This window comes from Neolamprologus brichardi, chromosome 4 (genome assembly GCF_056152115.1).
Source record: "Neolamprologus brichardi isolate AB-2024 chromosome 4, ASM5615211v1, whole genome shotgun sequence".
Classification (NCBI taxonomy): Eukaryota; Metazoa; Chordata; class Actinopteri; order Cichliformes; family Cichlidae; genus Neolamprologus; species Neolamprologus brichardi.
Window position 1 is genome coordinate 6411746 of NC_142107.1, and position 25403 is coordinate 6437148.

The following is a 25403-nucleotide window of genomic DNA, read 5'->3' on the forward strand; positions in this document are numbered from 1 at the left end:
GGATCTGCTGTGATGCTCACACCTCTGATGAAGTCTCACAAGTGTCAGAACTGATAAATGATCAGAATTATAATATTTCTGACTGCCTGAGGCAAAATTTCCCCAATTCAAATCGAATCGAATCGAAATTGTGGATTGAATTGAATCGGGACCTTGTGAATCGGAATCAAATCGATTCTAGAAATCAGTGACGATCCCCAGCCCTACCAACAAAGCCAGCAGTTTCCAGCTTACTGATGTGGCATCAAGTGAAGATCTTCCTTCTTCTAAATAGCAGGCTGATCACAGGATTGTCAAAAGGTGAGTTACTTTACGCAACCAGGAGGAAAGGACAGGACGTACATAAGATGGGTGTGTGTTCCTGTGACACATAAGGTAACCTGAATCAATGAACACCCGATAACTTTATTGTTTGCATTTCAACATGCTTTTATTAAGACATAATTAGAGATTGCAGCAGACGTCAGTAAGATAAGGTGTGGCAAAGTCATCAGAGAGCAAAACAGCCCTGTGTGAAAACATTCCTGAGTTTACTATTATTTAACTAATTACACAGTACTTGGAGATCTGTTTGAACTGTCAAATAAACATGTCAAGAGCAAAATATATATTTAGATTTATGAAACAACAAAAAACACAGACAGATTAGCTTCCGTAGTTAATACTTCTTATAGCTAAATCATGTTTGCTGTGCTAAGCCTTTAGAACAGACTAATGAGGAATCAATACATAATTTCAAATGTAGATACAGCAATACAGCATTAAAGCATTATTAACACATCTTTAAAAGGGTTTGTGGGATTTCAAAAATACTGCAGTGCAATATTTCATGTAGTATTAGGTAGGAAGCTCTGACTATTCGTTCCATACTCTACCAACTTTTATCAAATTTGCTCCATGTTGTGCTTTATAGTGGGCTGGTTGCGGATCCACATGCAGAACTCAGGATGCAGAACAGGAGCAAAAAAAAAACAACGTTTTATTGTTGGAAATTCAACATAATTCAGCAGGAAAAGACTACCAGATAAACTATCATAAAAAAATCCCACGAAACACTGGGCACAGGAATACACAATGTGGGAGGGCATAATAATAATAATAATAATAATAATAATGGATTGGATTTATATAGCACTTTTCAAGGCACCCAAAGCGCTTTACAATTCCATTATTCATTCACTCTCACATTCACACACTGGTGGAGGGAAGCTACAGTTGTGCACATGACAGTGAACAGAGGGATACTTGGACAAAATCAGACAAAACTCCAAACACTGGGTCCTAGGACCAGAAAACACCAACACATCCATAAAAAAATACCCATAATAATTTTACAAAGCAAAAGACAAAATGAAGACTCAGTGACACACCAAAGGAATCCTTCTTGTTCATTTATAATTAGAAATGAAACAGGTTTTGCATACCCTTTTTGTTTAAATGTACAATTGAACAAAAGGTGTGGTAAAGTGCTCTGACAGATTTATTTAAAAAGAGAGGACATGAGTGTTTGAATGTTCACGCTGTAAAAATGTAAAGACACGCAATCCTGAGCTCATCTGTTCAGTATATAAAGTGTAGCAGTGCTCCTGAGGTTTAGTATCACAGTCCAGGGAAACTAATCTGCAGCACTGACCTGTTCATCACAATGAAGCTGACTGCTCTGATCCTCCTCTTGGGAATATCCAGCACAGGTAACTACACTTTTTCTTATCATTCAGGATTTGAATAAAGCACTTCAAATCTAACACTAAAACACTTCAAATTTAACAGTAAAAGAAAACAAACAAACAAACAAAAACCTTAAAATTTATTTTATACATGTATTAAATGTCTTTTCCCAAAAACATCCAAACACTTTACAAGAGGATCACTTAGTTATGTTTGTGGTGGATCGAACCACAAACATAACTAAGTTTCTTTCCATTGACAGGAAAACAAATATTTGTCAGCATATCCATAGGGAATATAGATTATTACATGTGATAGACCCAATTAAAATAAAACAAACAAACAAACAAAAACAGGAGCCTTTAAGAAAGATATGCCAGACTTTTTGTTTTAGTTTATAAAATCTGTTTCTGAATCTGTTTGGCAAACTGATGTTTGATGATTCACTTTGTTCAAATTATTTTACTGAGTGGATTAGGTCTACTTCATACTAGAAATAAGGAAAAGTGATGACCAAATATACGTGAAGGACATAATGATGGATATTAGGATTAGGACTTTGTTGAAAATCTTAGTTCAGTTTGTTAAGGTTTAGGGCCTGGATGGCTTGAGGTTAGAAGCTCCTCTTGAGTCTCTCTGTCCTTGCCCGGATGATACGGAACCTTGGAACAGTTTGTTGCCAGGATGGGACGGGTTCTTCAGTATCTGACCTGCTCTAGTCCAGCATCTCCTGGTGTAGGTGTCCCTAAGGGGGGAGGGGCAATCCTGCAGCAGCATTCTGCTGTACTGATTACTCTCTGAAGAGCTTTTTGGTCCTTAACACAGCTGTTCCCACACCAGGATGTGATGTTCTGTGTGAGGATGCTTTCCACAGCGCCTGCATAGAAAGTCCTGAGGATCACCAGCGAGACCCTGAACTTTCTCAGTTGTCGGAGGTGGTACAGGCACTGCCTAGCCTTTTTGGTCTAGACCTGAATGTGAGCAGACCATGTCAGGTCTGAGGAAATGTGGATACCGAGATACTTGAAGGACTGCACCCTCTCCACTGGAGCTCCATTGATGATAATGGGCTTGTAGTCTCTGTGCTGACTCCTTCTGAAGTCCACCACTAGCTCCTTGCTCTTGCCGACATTCAGCTGGAGGTGGTTATCCTGGCACCATGATGCCAGATTCTTCACTTCGTCAATGTAGGCCTCCTTATCGTTGTTGGAGATGGCGCCCAACACCACTGTGTCATCAGCAAACTTCACAATGGTGTTGGAGCCATGGGTGGCCACACAGTCTGAAGTATAGAGGGAGTAGAGCAGTGGCGAGAGGACACACCCCTGTTAATGGTGACGCTGTTAGAGACGCATCTATCCACCCTCACCACGTGAGTTCTGCAAGTCAGAATGCCAAGTTTCGCTCTGCGTTTTTTAATCAAATTAAAAAGCTCTCTTTCTTGTTCCTCCATTTTAACCACAAAAGTCGTTTCACACGGTCCAAAAGATAATTGTTCAATACAAATGCTTCATGTTGCAGCTCAGCATCTCGGCTCATCCAAACAAAGTTTCATATTTACTCACGAACTTTGCGTCATTTTTTCAGTCCATTCTGCGAAGATGCAATCTTCCAAGTCCAATCTTGCAAGTTTCTCCCAGATTCCAAGTTGATATCCAAGCGAATCAAATGATTTTTTGACTTAAATGTCAAGGCCTTTTATGTTCCAAACACCAAAAAAGAAAGGTCCAAGAAAAGGCCGTGGGTGGCAACGGGAGGTTTGTTTTAGAACGCACTTTGATTCCATTGTTTTAAATCATATGTCTTTATTTGTGCAAAATTATAAACAAAAATCAACCAAATAACTTCTTAAAACTTAAAATTAAACGAATGTTAACTTAATTTGCTTTAACAACTTCAAAAGTGGTCAAAAAATCATTTCCTCACCCTCCCGAGTCCCCAGCAGACATTTGGCAAACAAAAAGTATCCTTACCACACCCTTCCAGCGTGCTCTTAATCCCGTGATTAATGGGAGGGTCCATAAGCCATTAAACCAATCATTTTCCAAAACCTTTTCCAATAAAATGAATTACAAATTTACATAAACAAAACTAGGTCAACATATTCTTACAACTTTAAAGAAAAAACAAAAATTAATACAAATTGCATTTTATAAACATTCAACAAAAATGGCCACAACAGAGGAAGTCCAGCACCCATGCACACAGACGGCTGTTGAGTCCTAGATCCCTCAGCTTTGTGAACAGTCTGCTGGGCACTATTGAGTTAAATGCTGAACTGTAATCAACATTATTTTCTTGCACTAGTTCAGTGGTTCCCAAACTTATTTTGCTAGGCCCCCCTTTGTTTTACAAGAAAAATGTTCGTGCCCCCTGCCCCCTTCTCGCGCGTTTACGCGCGCGCAAGCGCGCTAACACATCCTCCAACCACACACACCCATATTTTGCTCCATTGCGGTTTATTTCACACCTCGAACATTTAGTAAACAATTAAACAAATACAAGTAATCTGCAATAAATGACAGGTAGTAATAAAATAAACTACTAACTCTTTTAGGCTACGTCCACACCTACACGGATATTTTTGAAAACGCAGCTGTTTCGTCCACACGTAAACTGCGTTTCGAATCACCGAAAACTGAGATTTTTTTAAACCCTTTTTTGCATTTACGTGTGGACGAGGAATTCAGAGTTTGTCACTCAACATCAAAGGTATGTGCCTTTTTTTCACGTCACGCTGTGCGCCACGTTATTGTTTACGTGAGATGAATTGCAAAATGGCAGATAGAGACAAAATACTGTTAATCTTACTATCTTCAGGTTTTACAGGTTTACATATACACACGCAGTTACTGTCCCTCCATTTACAAAGGCAGAGGTGTCACAGTGTGATTATTTTACGTGTAGTTGTTTTTTTTCATGTGTAATAATATTCAACATTGCTATCGATACATTTTTCAAAAAATGCCTCTGTGCAAAATGGGTTTAAAAACATAAACAACTGTGGGATCCTGTTTGTCCGTGATTTGAACAGCCCAGCGCTGCTCCCGACACAGGGAAAACCAATTCTGCAGGGGAGACCTACCTTGGCACTTGTGCAGGTGAAGCCAAAGGGAAGATATGCTTCACAATATTTTCTAGTCTTTGGCTTAGAATGAAGTTGGTTTGGAAACATGTTCAGTGACGCTTCATCTGCTGCTTTGCGTTTCTGTAGGCGCCCCGTGCTAGCAGTGTCCAAGCCTTTTGTTCCCCCCCCCCCCCCCCCCCCCCCCTTTCATTCCGCTCCCCCCCTGCGATGGCCCCACAATTTGGGAAGGTCTGCACTAGTTGGTGCTACCAATGCCATAAAAATTAAAACATTTTAAATATAGACTCAGAAACTGTTGAATGGTTGACAGTTGTTGGAGCAGGCTTCCGTGATTTAAGTGATCCTTATTTCATTAACCTTAAATTAACTCTATTAAACTTCACTTTAACGTCACTTTATTAAAAAATATATTTATACAGATGTTAAAGGGATTAACAGCATTTCATAAATCTGTGCAACAGCTTAAAAAATAGAAGAGATAAAGACTCTTTAATAATACCAGTATAGTGGGGTATTTAAAAACCTGTAATCTTTCATTTTAACTTCAGTCCTTTCATTGTTTCTCTCCTGATTGCAGCTAGAGCCCTTCGGTGTAGAACCTGCAAAGATCAGAAGTGTTCAACCACAGTAGCAAAAAAATGTTCTTCAGAGACCATGTGTGTTACAGCTACTATTTTAGGTAATCTTTTCTTCATATTATTTCATACAGTTCAGTAAATTTCAAATACCCGTGAAGCTATGTGTGCTTTCCATCAACATTAATAAAATTCATCATTAAAAATATTAAAATTACTTTGCAGCTACCTCATCTGGAACTACGGCAACACAAATCTACAAGGCATGTGCATCTTCCTCCCTGTGTCCAACTACGGGCTCTCAGAGATTTTCAGTTGACCTGGGTGTTCAAAGTGCTCTTACATCTGCCACGTGCTGCAACACGAATAACTGCAACTCAGCAACTCTGGCTGGTAAGTAGAAATCAGTTAAGTTAAAGACACATAACCGAACAGACAAGACAGAAAGGGATAAGAAACAATATTCTGATATCTGCTGAAATATTCTGTTCTAAAATGAAATTATGTTCTTTTCTGTTTCAGCCCCTACTCCTCAGAAAAGTAACGGCCTACTATGTAACTATTGTTCCACCTCTCAGTGCAACACACCATTGCAATGTCAGGGAGTGGAGGACCAATGCTTTCAATCAATGAGTGAGTCTTCATCATGCATACTTTAACAAAAAGCATCTTTAAATTTGGTTTTTGCATAAAATAAATACAACAAACATTCTTTTTTTTCAGTCAGTCAGGAAAACCATTACCAAGCATTTTACCCGTATTTGTAATGAATGTGATTTTGTACTTTAAATCTTTAAAGATGAAGATTTGCTAATCAGTGTAGGAAATTATACATATTTGTCCACAACACATAAATATATTAGTTAAGAAGTACTCCCGAAACTTTAAAAGAAAAGTCAATATTTGTAGCATGGAGGTACTGATTAATCTGTCAGTTATTGTCATGACTAATCATTTGTATAAAACAAGAGCTGAAAACAAAGAGATAAATGTCCATCACAATTGAGCAAAGTAAAGAAAATACACATGAAAACATCAAGAGGAGCACTTTGATTTCTTGATGATGGAAAAATCAGTTACCTGCTTTAAATGGAAAAAAAAAACATATGTGATAATAGAACACCGAGTGTAGGAACACTGTTCATTAAAAGGAAATCACTTTGGCTTCTGACATTGTGAGTACATGTTTTCAATAACTTGAATGTAAAAGTCATGAAACAACTGACTGAAAATCAGGCTCTGTTCGTGTGTCTAATTAAAAATTGTTTACTGGTGGGTATGGTATTATACATTAGAAATGTTGAACACACAACTCAGGTCTTAGAGTACATCCAAAAGTCACTACAGTAAGATTTCAAGTTTCAGCATTGTCAGCAAACAGAACAGATTAAAAAAGATGTTACATTACTTTTTATGTACAAGATATTTATGTTTGCTAAATGGAAATAGTTTACTGAAATGATGCCTCGAAAACTTTTCGAACTTATACCCATTAATATTATATTTTTATATAAGTATGTCTTAATTTTCAAGGGCTACTACACAGTCATGTATGTCTAAAAATATGTGAAATTGTTGAAACTGGGATTTTTCATCTACAGTGAACGATGGCACCAAGGATTTTCCAGCTTACGGCTGTGCATCAAGCAACCTGTGTAAAGCTGCTTCAAGCCTGGGTTCTCTACCTTTCATGCAGAGTGTTGGTACCATAAAAAGAGGACCAACCTGTACTTTACCGACAACAACTGCAGCACCAACCAAAACCACAGCTGGTCCAACCACAACAATTGCAGCACCAACCACAACAACAGCTGCTCCAACCACAACAACAGCTGCTCCAACCACAACAACAGCTGCACCACCAACAAAAACAGCTGCTCCAACCACAACAACAGCTGCTTCAACCACAATAACAGCTGCTCCAACCACAACGATTACAGCACCAACCACAACAACAGCTGCTCCAACAAAAACAACAGCTGCTCCAACCACAACGACAGCTGAACCACCAACAACAACAGCTGCTCCAACCACAACAACAGCTGCACCAACAACAACAGCTGCTCCAACCACAACCACCGCTGCTCCAACCACGACCACAGCTGCTCCAACCACAACCACTGCAGCACCAACCACAACAACAGCTGCTCCAACCACGACAAAAGCTGAACCACCAACAACAACAGCTACTCCAACCACAACAACAGCTGCACCACCAACAACAACAGCTGCTCCAACCACGACAACAGCTGCTCCAACCACGACCACAGCTGCTCCAACCACAACCACTGCAGCACCAACCACAACCACAGCTGGCCCAACCACAACGATTGCAGCACCAACAACAACAACAGCTGCTCCAACCACAACAACAGCTGAACCACCAACAACAACAGCTGCTCCAACCACAACAACAGCTGCACCACCAACAACAACAGCTGCTCCAACCACAACAACAGCAGCTCCAACCACAACCACTGCAGCACCAACCACAACCACAGCTGGCCCAACCACAACAATTGCAGCACCAACCACAACCACCGCTGCTCAAACCATAACCACTGCAGCACCAACCACAACCACTGTGGCATTAACCACAACCACAGCTGCTCCAACAACAACAACAGGTGCTCCAACCACAACCACAGCTGCTCCAACAACAACAACAGGTGCTCCAACCACAACCACAGCTGCTCCAACAACAACGGTGGCACCAACAACCACAACAGCTGCTCCAACCACAATGACAGCTTCGCCAATTCCGATCACAGCTGCACCAACCACGACAACAGGTGCTCCAACCACGACAAAAGTTGAACCACCAACAACAACAGCTGCTCCAACCACAACAACAGCTGCACCACCAACAACAACAGCTGCTCCAACCACGACAACAGCTGCTCCAACCACGACCACAGCTGCTCCAACCACAACGATTGCAGCACCAACCACGACAACAGCTGCTCCAACCACAACAACAGCTGCTCCAACCACAACGACAGCTGAACCACCAACAACAACAGCTGCTCCAACAACAACAACAGCTGCTCCAACCACGACAACAGCTGTTCCAACCACAACCACAACTGCTCCAACAAAAACAACAGCTGCTCCAACCACAACAACAGCTGGCCCAACCACAACAATTGCAGCACCAACCACATCAACAGCTGCTCCAACCACAACAACAGCTGCTCCAACCACAACAACAGCTGCACCACCAACAACAACAGCTGCTCCAACCACGTCAACAGCTGCTCCAACCACGACCACAGCTGCTCAAACCACGACCACAGCTGCTCCAACCACAACCACTGCAGCACCAACCACAACCACAGCTGGCCCAACCACGACGATTGCAGCACCAACAACAACAACAGCTGCTCCAACCACAACAACAGCTGAACCACCAACAACAACAGCTGCTCCAACCACAACAACAGCTGCACCACCAACAACAACAGCTGCTCCAACCACAACAACAGCAGCTCAAACCACAACCACTGCAGCACCAACCACAACCACAGCTGGCCCAACCACAACGATTGCAGCACCAACCACAACCACTGTGGCATTAACCACAACCACAGCTGCTCCAACAACAACAACAGCTGCTCCAACCACAACCACAGCTGCTCCAACAACAACGGTGGCACCAACAACCACAACAGCTGCTCCAACCACAATGACAGCTTCGCCAATTCCGACCACAGCTGCACCAACCACGACAACAGGTGCTCCAACCACAACAACAGCTGCTCCAACCACAACCACTATGGCAACAACCACAACAACAGCTGCTCCAACAACAACAACAGCTGCTCCAACTACAACCACTGTGGCACAATCCACAACAACAGCTGCTCCAACCACAACAACAGCTGCTCCAACTACAACCACTGTGGCACCATCCACAACAACAGCTGCTCCAACAACAACAACAGCTGCTCCAATTCCGACCACAGCTGCTCCAACAACAACAACAGGTGCTCCACATGGTGGTGCTACACATGCCATAAAAATTAAAACATTTTAAATATAGACTCAGAAACTGTTAAATGGTTGACAGTTGTTGGAGCAGGCTTCCGTGATTTAAATGATCCTTATTTCATTAACCTTAAATTAACACTAATGTAGTGTTTCATGTCACTTTATTAAAAAATATATTTATACAGATGTTAAAGGGATTAACAGCATTTCATCAATCTGTGCAACAGCTTAAAAAATAGAAGAGATAAAGACTCTTTAATAATACCAGTATAGTGGGGTATTTAAAAACCTGTAATCTTTCATTTTAACTTCAGTCCTTTCATTGTTTCTCTCCTGATTGCAGCTAGAGCCCTTCGGTGTAGAACCTGCAAAGATCAGAAGTGTTCAACCACAGTAGCAAAAAAATGTTCTTCAGAGACCATGTGTGTTACAGCTACTATTTTAGGTAATCTTTTCTTCATATTATTTCATACAGTTCAGTAAATTTCAAATACCTGTGAAGCTATGTGTGCTTTCCATCAACATTAATAAAATTCATCATTAAAAATATTAAAATTACTTTGCAGCTACCTCATCTGGAACTACGGCAACACAAATCTACAAGGCATGTGCATCTTCCTCCCTGTGTCCAACTACGGGCTCTCAGAGATTTTCAGTTGACCTGGGTGTTCAAAGTGCTCTTACATCTGCCACGTGCTGCAACACGAATAACTGCAACTCAGCAACTCTGGCTGGTAAGTAGAAATCAGTTAAGTTAAAGACACATAACCGAACAGACAAGACAGAAAGGGATAAGAAACAATATTCTGATATCTGCTGAAATATTCTGTTCTAAAATGAAATTATGTTCTTTTCTGTTTCAGCCCCTACTCCTCAGAAAAGTAACGGCCTACTATGTAACTATTGTTCCACCTCTCAGTGCAACACACCATTGCAATGTCAGGGAGTGGAGGACCAATGCTTTCAATCAATGAGTGAGTCTTCATCATGCATACTTTAACAAAAAGCATCTTTAAATTTGGTTTTTGCATAAAATAAATACAACAAACATTCTTTTTTTTCAGTCAGTCAGGAAAACCATTACCAAGCATTTTACCCGTATTTGTAATGAATGTGATTTTGTACTTTAAATCTTTAAAGATGAAGATTTGCTAATCAGTGTAGGAAATTATACATATTTGTCCACAACACATAAATATATTAGTTAAGAAGTACTCCCGAAACTTTAAAAGTCAATATTTGTAGCATGGAGGTACTGATTAATCTGTCAGTTATTGTCATGACTAATCATTTGTATAAAACAAGAGCTGAAAACAAAGAGATAAATGTCCATCACAATTGAGCAAAGTAAAGAAAATACACATGAAAACATCAAGAGGAGCACTTTGATTTCTTGATGATGGAAAAATCAGTTACCTGCTTTAAATGGAAAAAAAAAACATATGTGATAATAGAACACCGAGTGTAGGAACACTGTTCATTAAAAGGAAATCACTTTGGCTTCTGACATTGTGAGTACATGTTTTCAATAACTTGAATGTAAAAGTCATGAAACAACTGACTGAAAATCAGGCTCTGTTCGTGTGTCTAATTAAAAATTTTTTACTGGTGGGTATGGTATTATACATTAGAAATGTTGAACACACAACTCAGGTCTTAGAGTACACCCAAAAGTCACTACAGTAAGATTTCAAGTTTCAGCATTGTCAGCAAACAGAACAGATTAAAAAAGATGTGAGATTACTTTTTATGTACAAGATATTTATGTTTGCTAAATGGAAATAGTTTACTGAAATGATGCCTCGAAAACTTTTCGAACTTATACCCATTAATATTATATTTTTATATAAGTATGTCTTAATTTTCAAGGGCTACTACACAGTCATGTATGTCTAAAAATATGTGAAATTGTTGAAACTGGGATTTTTCATCTACAGTGAACGATGGCACCAAGGATTTTCCAGCTTACGGCTGTGCATCAAGCAACCTGTGTAAAGCTGCTTCAAGCCTGGGTTCTCTACCTTTCATGCAGAGTGTTGGTACCATAAAAAGAGGACCAACCTGTATTTTACCCACAACAACTGCAGCACCAACCACAACAACAGCTGCTCCAACCACAACAACAGCTGCTCCAACCACAACAACAGCTGCTCCAACCACAACAACAGCTGCTTCAACCACAACAACAGCTGCTCCAACCACAACGATTACAGCACCAACCACAACAACAGCTGCACCAACCACAACAACAGCTGCTCCAACCACAACAACAGCTGAACCACCAACAACAACAGCTGCTTCAACCACAACAACAGCTGCTCCAACCACAACGATTACAGCACCAACCACAACAACAGCTGCTCCAACCACAACAACAGCTGCTCCAACCACAACAACAGCTGCACCACCAACAACAACAGCTGCTTCAACCACAACAACAGCTGCTCCAACCACAACAACAGCTGCACCACCAACAACAACAGCTGCTTCAACCACAACAACAGCTGCTCCAACCACAACGATTACAGCACCAACCACAACAACAGCTGCTCCAACCACAACAACAGCTGCTCCAACCACAACAACAGCTGCACCAACAACAACAACAGCTGCTCCAACCACAACCACCGCTGCTCCAACCATAACCACTGCAGCACCCACCACAACCACTGTGGCATTAACCACAACCACAGCTGCTCCAACAACAACAACAGCTGCTCCAACCACAACAACAGCTGGCCCAACCACAACAATTGCAGCACCAACCACAACAACAGCTGCTCCAACCACAACAACAGCTGCTCCAACCACAACCACTATGGCAACAACCACAACAACAGCTGCTCCAACAACAACAACAGCTGCTCCAACTACAACCACTGTGGCACCATCCACATCAACAGCTGCTCCAACCACAACAACAGCTGCTCCAACTACAACCACTGTGGCACCATCCACAACAACAGCTGCTCCAACAACAACAACAGCTGCTCCAATTCCGACCACAGCTGCTCCAACAACAACAACAGGTGCTCCACATGGTGGTGCTACACATGCCATAAAAATTAAAACATTTTAAATATAGACTCAGAAACTGTTAAATGGTTGACAGTTGTTGGAGCAGGCTTCCGTGATTTAAATGATCCTTATTTCCTTAACCTTAAATTAACACTAATGTAGTGTTTCATGTCACTTTATTAAAAAATATATTTATACAGATGTTAAAGGGATTAACAGCATTTCATCAATCTGTGCAACAGCTTAAAAAATAGAAGAGATAAAGACTCTTTAATAATACCAGTATAGTGGGGTATTTAAAAACCTGTAATCTTTCATTTTAACTTCAGTCCTTTCATTGTTTCTCTCCTGATTGCAGCTAGAGCCCTTCGGTGTAGAACCTGCAAAGATCAGAAGTGTTCAACCACAGTAGCAAAAAAATGTTCTTCAGAGACCATGTGTGTTACAGCTACTATTTTAGGTAATCTTTTCTTCATATTATTTCATACAGTTCAGTAAATTTCAAATACCTGTGAAGCTATGTGTGCTTTCCATCAACATTAATAAAATTCATCATTAAAAATATTAAAATTACTTTGCAGCTACCTCATCTGGAACTACGGCAACACAAATCTACAAGGCATGTGCATCTTCCTCCCTGTGTCCAACTACGGGCTCTCAGAGATTTTCAGTTGACCTGGGTGTTCAAAGTGCTCTTACATCTGCCACGTGCTGCAACACGAATAACTGCAACTCAGCAACTCTGGCTGGTAAGTAGAAATCAGTTAAGTTAAAGACACATAACCGAACAGACAAGACAGAAAGGGATAAGAAACAATATTCTGATATCTGCTGAAATATTCTGTTCTAAAATGAAATTATGTTCTTTTCTGTTTCAGCCCCTACTCCTCAGAAAAGTAACGGCCTACTATGTAACTATTGTTCCACCTCTCAGTGCAACACACCATTGCAATGTCAGGGAGTGGAGGACCAATGCTTTCAATCAATGAGTGAGTCTTCATCATGCATACTTTAACAAAAAGCATCTTTAAATTTGGTTTTTGCATAAAATAAATACAACAAACATTCTTTTTTTTCAGTCAGTCAGGAAAACCATTACCAAGCATTTTACCCGTATTTGTAATGAATGTGATTTTGTACTTTAAATCTTTAAAGATGAAGATTTGCTAATCAGTGTAGGAAATTATACATATTTGTCCACAACACATAAATATATTAGTTAAGAAGTACTCCCGAAACTTTAAAAGTCAATATTTGTAGCATGGAGGTACTGATTAATCTGTCAGTTATTGTCATGACTAATCATTTGTATAAAACAAGAGCTGAAAACAAAGAGATAAATGTCCATCACAATTGAGCAAAGTAAAGAAAATACACATGAAAACATCAAGAGGAGCACTTTGATTTCTTGATGATGGAAAAATCAGTTACCTGCTTTAAATGGAAAAAAAAAACATATGTGATAATAGAACACCGAGTGTAGGAACACTGTTCATTAAAAGGAAATCACTTTGGCTTCTGACATTGTGAGTACATGTTTTCAATAACTTGAATGTAAAAGTAATGAAACAACTGACTGAAAATCAGGCTCTGTTCGTGTGTCTAATTAAAAAATTTTTACTGGTGGGTATGGTATTATACATTAGAAATGTTGAACACACAACTCAGGTCTTAGAGTACACCCAAAAGTCACTACAGTAAGATTTCAAGTTTCAGCATTGTCAGCAAACAGAACAGATTAAAGAAGATGTTAGATTACTTTTTATGTACAAGATATTTATGTTTGCTAAATGGAAATAGTTTACTGAAATGATGCCTCGAAAACTTTTCGAACTTATACCCATTAATATTATATTTTTATATAAGTATGTCTTAATTTTCAAAGGCTACTACACAGTCATGTATGTCTAAAAATATGTGAAATTGTTGAAACTGGGATTTTTCATCTACAGTGAACGATGGCACCAAGGATTTTCCAGCTTACGGCTGTGCATCAAGCAACCTGTGTAAAGCTGCTTCAAGCCTGGGTTCTCTACCTTTCATGCAGAGTGTTGGTACCATAAAAACAGGACAAACCTGTACTTTACCCACAACAACTGCAGCACCAACCACAACAACAGCTGCTCCAACCACAACAAGAGCTGCACCACCAACAACAACAGCTGCTTCAACCACAACAACAGCTGCTCCAACCACAACGATTACAGCACCAACCACAACAACAGCTGCTCCAACCACAACCACCGCTGCTCCAACCATAACCACTGCAGCACGAACCACAACCACTGTGGCATTAACCACAACCACAGCTGCTCCAACAACAACAACAGCTGCTCCAACCACAACAACAGCTGGCCCAACCACAACAATTGCAGCACCAACCACAACAACAGCTGCTCCAACCACAACAACAGCTGCTCCAACCACAACAACAGCTGCTCCAACCACAACAACAGCTGCACCAACAACAACAACAGCTTCTCCAACCACAACAACAGCTGAACCACCAACAACAACAGCTGCTCCAACCACAACAACAGCTGCACCACCAACAACAACAGCTGCTCCAACCACGACAACAGCTGCTCCAACCACAACCACTGCAGCACCAACCACAACCACAGCTGGCCCAACCACAACGATTGCAGCACCAACCACAACAACAGCTGCTCCAACCACAACAACAGCTGCTCCAACCACAACAACAGCTGCACCACCAACAACAACAGCTGCTCCAACCACGACCACAGCTGCTCCAACCACAACCACCGCTGCTCAAACCATAACCACTGCAGCACCAACCACAACCACTGCAGCATTAACCACAACCACAGCTGCTCCAACAACAACAACAGCTGCTCCAACCACAACCACAGCTGCTCCAACAACAACGGTGGCACTAACAACCACAACAGCTGCTCCAACCACAACAACAGCTTCGCCAATTCGGACCACAGCTGCACCAACCACGACAACAGGTGCTCCAACCACAACAACAGCTGCTCTAACCACAACCACTATGGCAACAACCACAACAACAGCTGCTCCAACCACAACAACAGCTGCTCCAACTACAACCACTGTGGCACCATCCACAACAACAGCTGCTCCAACCACAACAACAGCTGCTCCAATTCCGACCACAGCTGCACCAACAACAACAACAGGTGCTCCACATGGTGGTGCTACACATGCCATAAAAATTAAAACATTTTAAATATAGACTCAGAAACTGTTAAATGGTTGACAGTTGTTGGAGCAGGCTTCCGTGATTTAAATGATCCTTATTTCATTAATCTTAAATTAACACTAATGTAGTGTTTCATGTCACTTTATTAAAAAATATATTTATACAGATGTTAAAGGGATTAACAGCATTTCATCAATCTGTGCAACAGCTTAAAAAATAGAAGAGATAAAGACTCTTTAATAATACCAGTATAGTGGGGTATTTAAAAACCTGTAATCTTTCATTTTAACTTCAGTCCTTTCATTGTTTCTCTCCTGATTGCAGCTAGAGCCCTTCGGTGTAGAACCTGCAAAGATCAGAAGTGTTCAACCACAGTAGCAAAAAAATGTTCTTCAGAGACCATGTGTGTTACAGCTACTATTTTAGGTAATCTTTTCTTCATATTATTTCATACAGTTCAGTAAATTTCAAATACCTGTGAAGCTATGTGTGCTTTCCATCAACATTAATAAAATTCATCATTAAAAATATTAAAATTACTTTGCAGCTACCTCATCTGGAACTACGGCAACACAAATCTACAAGGCATGTGCATCTTCCTCCCTGTGTCCAACTACGGGCTCTCAGAGATTTTCAGTTGACCTGGGTGTTCAAAGTGCTCTTACATCTGCCACGTGCTGCAACACGAATAACTGCAACTCAGCAACTCTGGCTGGTAAGTAGAAATCAGTTAAGTTAAAGACACATAACCGAACAGACAAGACAGAAAGGGATAAGAAACAATATTCTGATATCTGCTGAAATATTCTGTTCTAAAATGAAATTATGTTCTTTTCTGTTTCAGCCCCTACTCCTCAGAAAAGTAACGGCCTACTATGTAACTATTGTTCCACCTCTCAGTGCAACACACCATTGCAATGTCAGGGAGTGGAGGACCAATGCTTTCAATCAATGAGTGAGTCTTCATCATGCATACTTTAACAAAAAGCATCTTTAAATTTGGTTTTTGCATAAAATAAATACAACAAACATTCTTTTTTTTCAGTCAGTCAGGAAAACCATTACCAAGCATTTTACCCGTATTTGTAATGAATGTGATTTTGTACTTTAAATCTTTAAAGATGAAGATTTGCTAATCAGTGTAGGAAATTATACATATTTGTACACAACACATAAATATATTAGTTAAGAAGTACTCCCGAAACTTTAAAAGTCAATATTTGTAGCATGGAGGTACTGATTAATCTGTCAGTTATTGTCATGACTAATCATTTGTATAAAACAAGAGCTGAAAACAAAGAGATAAATGTCCATCACAATTGAGCAAAGTAAAGAAAATACACATGAAAACATCAAGAGGAGCACTTTGATTTCTTGATGATGGAAAAATCAGTTACCTGCTTTAAATGGAAAAAAAAAACATATGTGATAATAGAACACCGAGTGTAGGAACACTGTTCATTAAAAGGAAATCACTTTGGCTTCTGACATTGTGAGTACATGTTTTCAATAACTTGAATGTAAAAGTCATGAAACAACTGACTGAAAATCAGGCTCTGTTCGTGTGTCTAATTAAAAATTGTTTACTGGTGGGTATGGTATTATACATTAGAAATGTTGAACACACAACTCAGGTCTTAGAGTACACCCAAAAGTCACTACAGTAAGATTTCAAGTTTCAGCATTGTCAGCAAACAGAACAGATTAAAAAAGATGTTAGATTACTTTTTATGTACAAGATATTTATGTTTGCTAAATGGAAATAGTTTACTGAAATGATGCCTCGAAAACTTTTTGAACTTATACCCATTAATATTATATTTTTATATAAGTATGTCTTAATTTTCAAAGGCTACTACACAGTCATGTATGTCTAAAAATATGTGAAATTGTTGAAACTGGGATTTTTCATCTACAGTGAACGATGGCACCAAGGATTTTCCAGCTTACGGCTGTGCATCAAGCAACCTGTGTAAAGCTGCTTCAAGCCTGGGTTCTCTACCTTTCATGCAGAGTGTTGGTACCATAAAAACAGGACAAACCTGTACTTTACCCACAACAACTGCAGCACCAACCACAACAACAGCTGCTCCAACCACAACAACAGCTGCACCACCAACAACAACAGCTGCTTCAACCACAACAACAGCTGCTCCAACCACAACGATTACAGCACCAACCACAACAACAGCTGCTCCAACCACAACAACAGCTGCACCACCAACAACAACAGCTGCTTCAACCACAACAACAGCTGCTCCAACCACAACGATTACAGCACCAACCACAACAACAGCTGCTCCAACCACAACAACAGCTGCTCCAACCACAACAACAGCTGCACCAACAACAACAACAGCTGCTCCAACCACAACCACCGCTGCTCCAACCATAACCACTGCAGCACCCACCACAACCACTGTGGCATTAACCACAACCACAGCTGCTCCAACAACAACAACAGCTGCTCCAACCACAACAACAGCTGGCCCAACCACAACAATTGCAGCACCAACCACAACAACAGCTGCTCCAACCACAACAACAGCTGCTCCAACCACAACCACTATGGCAACAACCACAACAACAGCTGCTCCAACAACAACAACAGCTGCTCCAACTACAACCACTGTGGCACCATCCACATCAACAGCTGCTCCAACCACAACAACAGCTGCTCCAACTACAACCACTGTGGCACCATCCACAACAACAGCTGCTCCAACAACAACAACAGCTGCTCCAATTCCGACCACAGCTGCTCCAACAACAACAACAGGTGCTCCACATGGTGGTGCTACACATGCCATAAAAATTAAAACATTTTAAATATAGACTCAGAAACTGTTAAATGGTTGACAGTTGTTGGAGCAGGCTTCCGTGATTTAAATGATCCTTATTTCATTAACCTTAAATTAACACTAATGTAGTGTTTCATGTCACTTTATTAAAAAATATATTTATACAGATGTTAAAGGGATTAACAGCATTTCATCAATCTGTGCAACAGCTTAAAAAATAGAAGAGATAAAGACTCTTTAATAATACCAGTATAGTGGGGTATTTAAAAACCTGTAATCTTTCATTTTAACTTCAGTCCTTTCATTGTTTCTCTCCTGATTGCAGCTAGAGCCCTTCGGTGTAGAACCTGCAAAGATCAGAAGTGTTCAACCACAGTAGCAAAAAAATGTTCTTCAGAGACCATGTGTGTTACAGCTACTATTTTAGGTAATCTTTTCTTCATATTATTTCATACAGTTCAGTAAATTTCAAATACCTGTGAAGCTATGTGTGCTTTCCATCAACATTAATAAAATTCATCATTAAAAATATTAAAATTACTTTGCAGCTACCTCATCTGGAACTACGGCAACACAAATCTACAAGGCATGTGCATCTTCCTCCCTGTGTCCAACTACGGGCTCTCAGAGATTTTCAGTTGACCTGGGTGTTCAAAGTGCTCTTACATCTGCCACGTGCTGCAACACGAATAACTGCAACTCAGCAACTCTGGCTGGTAAGTAGAAATCAGTTAAGTTAAAGACACATAACCGAACAGACAAGACAGAAAGGGATAAGAAACAATATTCTGATATCTGCTGAAATATTCTGTTCTAAAATGAAATTATGTTCTTTTCTGTTTCAGCCCCTACTCCTCAGAAAAGTAACGGCCTACTATGTAACTATTGTTCCACCTCTCAGTGCAACACACCATTGCAATGTCAGGGAGTGGAGGACCAATGCTTTCAATCAATGAGTGAGTCTTCATCATGCATACTTTAACAAAAAGCATCTTTAAATTTGGTTTTTGCATAAAATAAATACAACAAACATTCTTTTTTTTTCAGTCAGTCAGGAAAACCATTACCAAGCATTTTACCCGTATTTGTAATGAATGTGATTTTGTACTTTAAATCTTTAAAGATGAAGATTTGCTAATCAGTGTAGGAAATTATACATATTTGTCCACAACACATAAATATATTAGTTAAGAAGTACTCCCGAAACTTTAAAAGTCAATATTTGTAGCATGGAGGTACTGATTAATCTGTCAGTTATTGTCATGACTAATCATTTGTATAAAACAAGAGCTGAAAACAAAGAGATAAATGTCCATCACAATTGAGCAAAGTAAAGAAAATACACATGAAAACATCAAGAGGAGCACTTTGATTTCTTGATGATGGAAAAATCAGTTACCTGCTTTAAATGGAAAAAAAAAACATATGTGATAATAGAACACCGAGTGTAGGAACACTGTTCATTAAAAGGAAATCACTTTGGCTTCTGACATTGTGAGTACATGTTTTCAATAACTTGAATGTAAAAGTCATGAAACAACTGACTGAAAATCAGGCTCTGTTCGTGTGTCTAATTAAAAATTGTTTACTGGTGGGTATGGTATTATACATTAGAAATGTTGAACACACAACTCAGGTCTTAGAGTACACCCAAAAGTCACTACAGTAAGATTTCAAGTTTCAGCATTGTCAGCAAACAGAACAGATTAAAAAAGATGTTAGATTACTTTTTATGTACAAGATATTTATGTTTGCTAAATGGAAATAGTTTACTGAAATGATGCCTCGAAAACTTTTCGAACTTATACCCATTAATATTATATTTTTATATAAGTATGTCTTAATTTTCAAAGGCTACTACACAGTCATGTATGTCTAAAAATATGTGAAATTGTTGAAACTGGGATTTTTCATCTACAGTGAACGATGGCACCAAGGATTTTCCAGCTTACGGCTGTGCATCAAGCAACCTGTGTAAAGCTGCTTCAAGCCTGGGTTCTCTACCTTTCATGCAGAGTGTTGGTACCATAAAAACAGGACAAACCTGTACTTTACCCACAACAACTGCAGCACCAACCACAACAACAGCTGCTCCAACCACAACAACAGCTGCACCACCAACAACAACAGCTGCTTCAACCACAACAACAGCTGCTCCAACCACAACGATTACAGCACCAACCACAACAACAGCTGCTCCAACCACAACCACCGCTGCTCCAACCATAACCACTGCAGCACGAACCACAACCACTGTGGCATTAACCACAACCACAGCTGCTCCAACAACAACAACAGCTGCTCCAACCACAACAACAGCTGGCCCAACCACAACAATTGCAGCACCAACCACAACAACAGCTGCTCCAACCACAACAACAGCTGCTCCAACCACAACAACAGCTGCTCCAACCACAACAACAGCTGCACCAACAACAACAACAGCTTCTCCAACCACAACAACAGCTGAACCACCAACAACAACAGCTGCTCCAACCACAACAACAGCTGCACCACCAACAACAACAGCTGCTCCAACCACGACAACAGCTGCTCCAACCACAACCACTGCAGCACCAACCACAACCACAGCTGGCCCAACCACAACGATTGCAGCACCAACCACAACAACAGCTGCTCCAACCACAACAACAGCTGCTCCAACCACAACAACAGCTGCACCAACAACAACAACAGCTTCTCCAACCACAACAACAGCTGAACCACCAAAAACAACAGCTGCTCCAACCACAACAACAGCTGCACCACCAACAACAACAGCTGCTCCAACCACGACAACAGCTGCTCCAACCACAACCACTGCAGCACCAACCACAACCACAGCTGGCCCAACCACAACGATTGCAGCACCAACCACAACAACAGCTGCTCCAACCACAACAACAGCTGCTCCAACCACAACAACAGCTGCACCACCAACAACAACAGCTGCTCCAACCACGACCACAGCTGCTCCAACCACAACCACCGCTGCTCAAACCATAACCACTGCAGCACCAACCACAACCACTGCAGCATTAACCACAACCACAGCTGCTCCAACAACAACAACAGCTGCTCCAACCACAACCACAGCTGCTCCAACAACAACGGTGGCACTAACAACAACAACAGCTGCTCCAACCACAACAACAGCTTCGCCAATTCGGACCACAGCTGCACCAACCACGACAACAGGTGCTCCAACCACAACAACAGCTGCTCTAACCACAACCACTATGGCAACAACCACAACAACAGCTGCTCCAACCACAACAACAGCTGCTCCAACTACAACCACTGTGGCACCATCCACAACAACAGCTGCTCAAACCACAACAACAGCTGCTCCAACTACAACCACTGTGGCACCATCCACAACAACAGCTGCTCCAACCACAACAACAGCTGCTCCAATTCCGACCAGAGCTGCACCAACCACAACAACAGCTGCTCCAACCACAACAACAGCTGCACCAACAACAACAACAGCTGCTCCAACCACATCCACCGCTGCTCCAACCATAACCACTGCAGCACCAACCACAACCACTGTGGCATTAACCACAACCACAGCTGCTCCAACCACAACAACAGCTGCTCTACCCACAACAACAGCTGGCCCAACCACAACAATTGCAGCACCAACCACAACAAAAGCTGCTCCAACCACAACAACAGCTGCACCAACCACAACAAAAGCTGCTCCAACCACAACCACTGCAGCACCAACCACAACCACAGCTGGCCCAACCACAACGATTGCAGCACCAACAACAACAACAGCTGCTCCAACCACAACAACAGCTGCTCCAACCACAACAACAGCTGCACCAACCACAACCACTATGGCAACAACCACAACAACAGCTGCTCCAACCACAACAACAGCTGCTCCAACTACAACCACTGTTGCACCATCCACAACAACAGCTGCTCCAACCACAACAACAGCTGCACCACCAACAACAACAGCTGCACCATCCACAACAACAGCTGCTCCAACCACAACAACAGCTGCTCCACCCACAACAACAGCTGCACCACCAACAACAACAGCTGCTCCAAACACAACCACTGCAGCACCAACCACAACCACAGCTGGCCCAACCACAACGATTGCAGCACCAACAACAACAACAGCTGCTCCAACCACAACAACAGCTGCTTCAACCACAACAACAGCTGCTCCAACCACAACGATTACAGCACCAACCACAGCAACAGTTGCTCCAACCACAACCACAGCTGGCCCAACCACAACGATTTCAGCACCAACCACAACAACAACTGCTCCAACCACAACAAAGGTGGCACCAACAATAACAACTGCTGCTCCAACCACAACAACAGCTGCTCCAACCACAACAACAGCTGCACCAACAACAACAACAGCTGCTCCAACCACAACAACAGCTGCACCAACAACAACAACAGCTGCTCCAGCCACAACCACCGCTGCTCCAACCATAACCACTGCAGCACCAACCACAACCACTTTGGCATTAACCACAACAACAGCTGCTCCAACCACGACAACTGCTGCATCAACCACAACAAAAGCTGCTCCAACCACAACCACTGCAGCACCAACCACAACAACAGCTGCTCCAACCACAACAACAGCTGCACCACCAACAACAACAGATGCTCCAACCACAACAAAAGCTGCTCCAACCACAACAACAGCTGCTCCAACCACGACCACAGCTGCTCCAACCAAAACCACTGCAGCACCAACCACAACCAAAGTTGTCCCAACCACAACGATTGCACTACCAACCACAACAACAACTGCTCCAACCACAACAACAATAGCAGCAGCCACAACAACTGCGACTCCAACAACGACAACAGGTGCACCAATCATAACAACTGCTGCTCCAACCACAACCACTGCAGCAGCAACCACAACAACATCTGCTCCGACCACAAGCACTGTGGAAGAAACCACAACCACAACTGCTCCAACCACAACAAATGCTGCTCCAACCACAACCACAGCTGCACCAAGCACAACCACTGTGGCGCCAACCACAACCACTGCTGCTGCAACCACAACCACTGTGGCACCAACCACAGCAACAACTTCAACCACAACCGCTGTGACAACAACAAAAACTACATCTGCTCCAACAACAACTGCAGCTTCACCAACCACAACAACAGCTGTTGCACCCTCAACAACAGCTGCTCCAACGACATCCACAGCTGCTCCACCCATAACAACAGTTGCACCAACCACAACAACTGCTGCTCCAACCACAACAATGGTGGCACCAACCACAACAACTCCTGCTCCACCATCGACAACAGGTGCTCCAACAACAGCAGTATCCGCGGTGACCGCAGCCACAACTACATCTGCTCCAACAACGAGAGCAGTAGCACCAACCACAACAACTGCTGCTCCAACCACAGCAACAAGTGCACCAATCACAACAACAGTAGCACCAACCACGACAACTGCTGCTCCAACAGCGACAACAGCTGCTCCAACCACAGCAACAAGTGCACCAATCACAGCAACAGTAGCACCAACCACAACAACTGCTGCTCCAACCACAACAATGGTGGCACCAACCACAACAACTCCTGCTCTACCATCGACAATAGGTGCTCCAACAACAGCAGTATCTGCTGTGACCACAGTCACAGCCACCGCATCTGCAACCACAACAACTGCTGCACCAACAACAAGCCCAGATGCTCCAACAACATCAACAGCCTCACCAACCATAACATCACCTCTAACATCAGCTGTTGCTCAGACCACAATACCTGCTTCAACAGCATCATCAACAACAACAACAGCTACTCCAAATCCAAGCACTGCGTCAAAAACCACAACAACAGCTGCGACAACAACCACTACAATTTCTTCAACAACTAAATCATCCACGACAACAACAAGTAACGCATCTTCTGTCAGAATGAATGTAATCCCTCTTGTACTGGGACTCTTTGTCTTTACCATCTATTATTAAACAGGAAAATCACAGATGGAAACTCCATGAAAACCACTAAAACTGTGAAAGGATGTTTTTTTTTTTTTATTGTCAATGTTTATTTCTGTTCTTCTTGTTTAGTTGGGATTTAAATTTAATTTGTTTCAGATGTAAGAAAAGGAGTCTGGGTAAACCTGAGGATGGATAACTATTTAACACACAATTACCTTTTTCCAAGTGAGTTATAAAGTGTAATATATATTTAATATTTACTTACAAATATATTTATCTTTTATTAAACTTATCATGCAAATGTCTTGAAGAAATGTAATAGTGTGCAATAATATGAACAGAAATATATATCCATATATCCATAACTAGTTATTTGGGGATTTTTGTTATGCATATATATTGTCAGTTTTATAGTACAACAGTGATTCAATGACAGCATTGTAAAACTACAACAACAATTACACCAAAAATGTCAAAAGATAACAACTGTGACTGTGATAAAGTTTTTAACAGACATTTTGATGGCTTTTTTTGTGTCTTTTGGAACTATCCCATTGATGACAAGTATGGGGAATATAAAAGCTATGACAATATATTTGCTTTAAATAATGTTATGATTATTCTGAATGTCACTTGTTTTCTTGATTTTTCTCAATCATACTGATGGCCACACATGGCCCCAGTTTTATCTTTCATATAATTACATAGTAACTGTATGTTATATAAGATGAGATACTCTGGTTTCCCCAGAATGTAGACTTTTACTCTCTTCATCTTAATAAAACTATTGATGCATCAATTGTTTTTCTACATGAATTACCGTACCTATAAAATATTTAAAAGTTTCTTCAATGAAATGTTATATTTTATAATACTCATCAGTGTTATTAGAAAATGTAATATTTTGGGGGGCTTTTGTAATTGCCAGTAAATTTTCCTAATGGAAATACAAATTTGGATAATTGAAAAGGAAGAAGGATGTGTTGAAGTGTTTTTCTTTTTAAACTAATATAATCTTTGTTTCTAGTAATCAGATTTCAATAATAACACAGTCCTCTGATTTTTATTGGATCTAAAAAGCCCTAACCACTTGTTTCTTTTGTATAATGTCTA

At 41.2% G+C, this 25403-nt stretch overlaps 1 protein-coding gene across 1 annotated transcript; it reads left to right on the plus strand.

Moving 5' to 3' along the window:
- The first annotated feature begins 1645 nt into the window (after nucleotides 1-1645).
- On the plus strand, nucleotides 1646-24317 carry LOC148102914 (uncharacterized). The gene is made up of 24 exons (XM_087840408.1): nucleotides 1646-1689; nucleotides 5314-5435; nucleotides 5557-5724; nucleotides 5854-5964; nucleotides 6933-9317; nucleotides 9665-9766; nucleotides 9888-10055; nucleotides 10185-10295; nucleotides 11259-12362; nucleotides 12446-12497; nucleotides 12669-12799; nucleotides 12921-13088; nucleotides 13218-13328; nucleotides 14292-15518; nucleotides 15602-15653; nucleotides 15825-15955; nucleotides 16077-16244; nucleotides 16374-16484; nucleotides 17448-18259; nucleotides 18365-18375; nucleotides 18627-18757; nucleotides 18879-19046; nucleotides 19176-19286; nucleotides 20251-24317. The coding sequence occupies exons 1-24, from the start codon at nucleotides 1646-1648 to the stop codon at nucleotides 24315-24317; spliced, it is 11766 nt and encodes a 3921-aa protein (XP_087696534.1).
- The last annotated feature ends 1086 nt before the right edge of the window (nucleotides 24318-25403 follow it).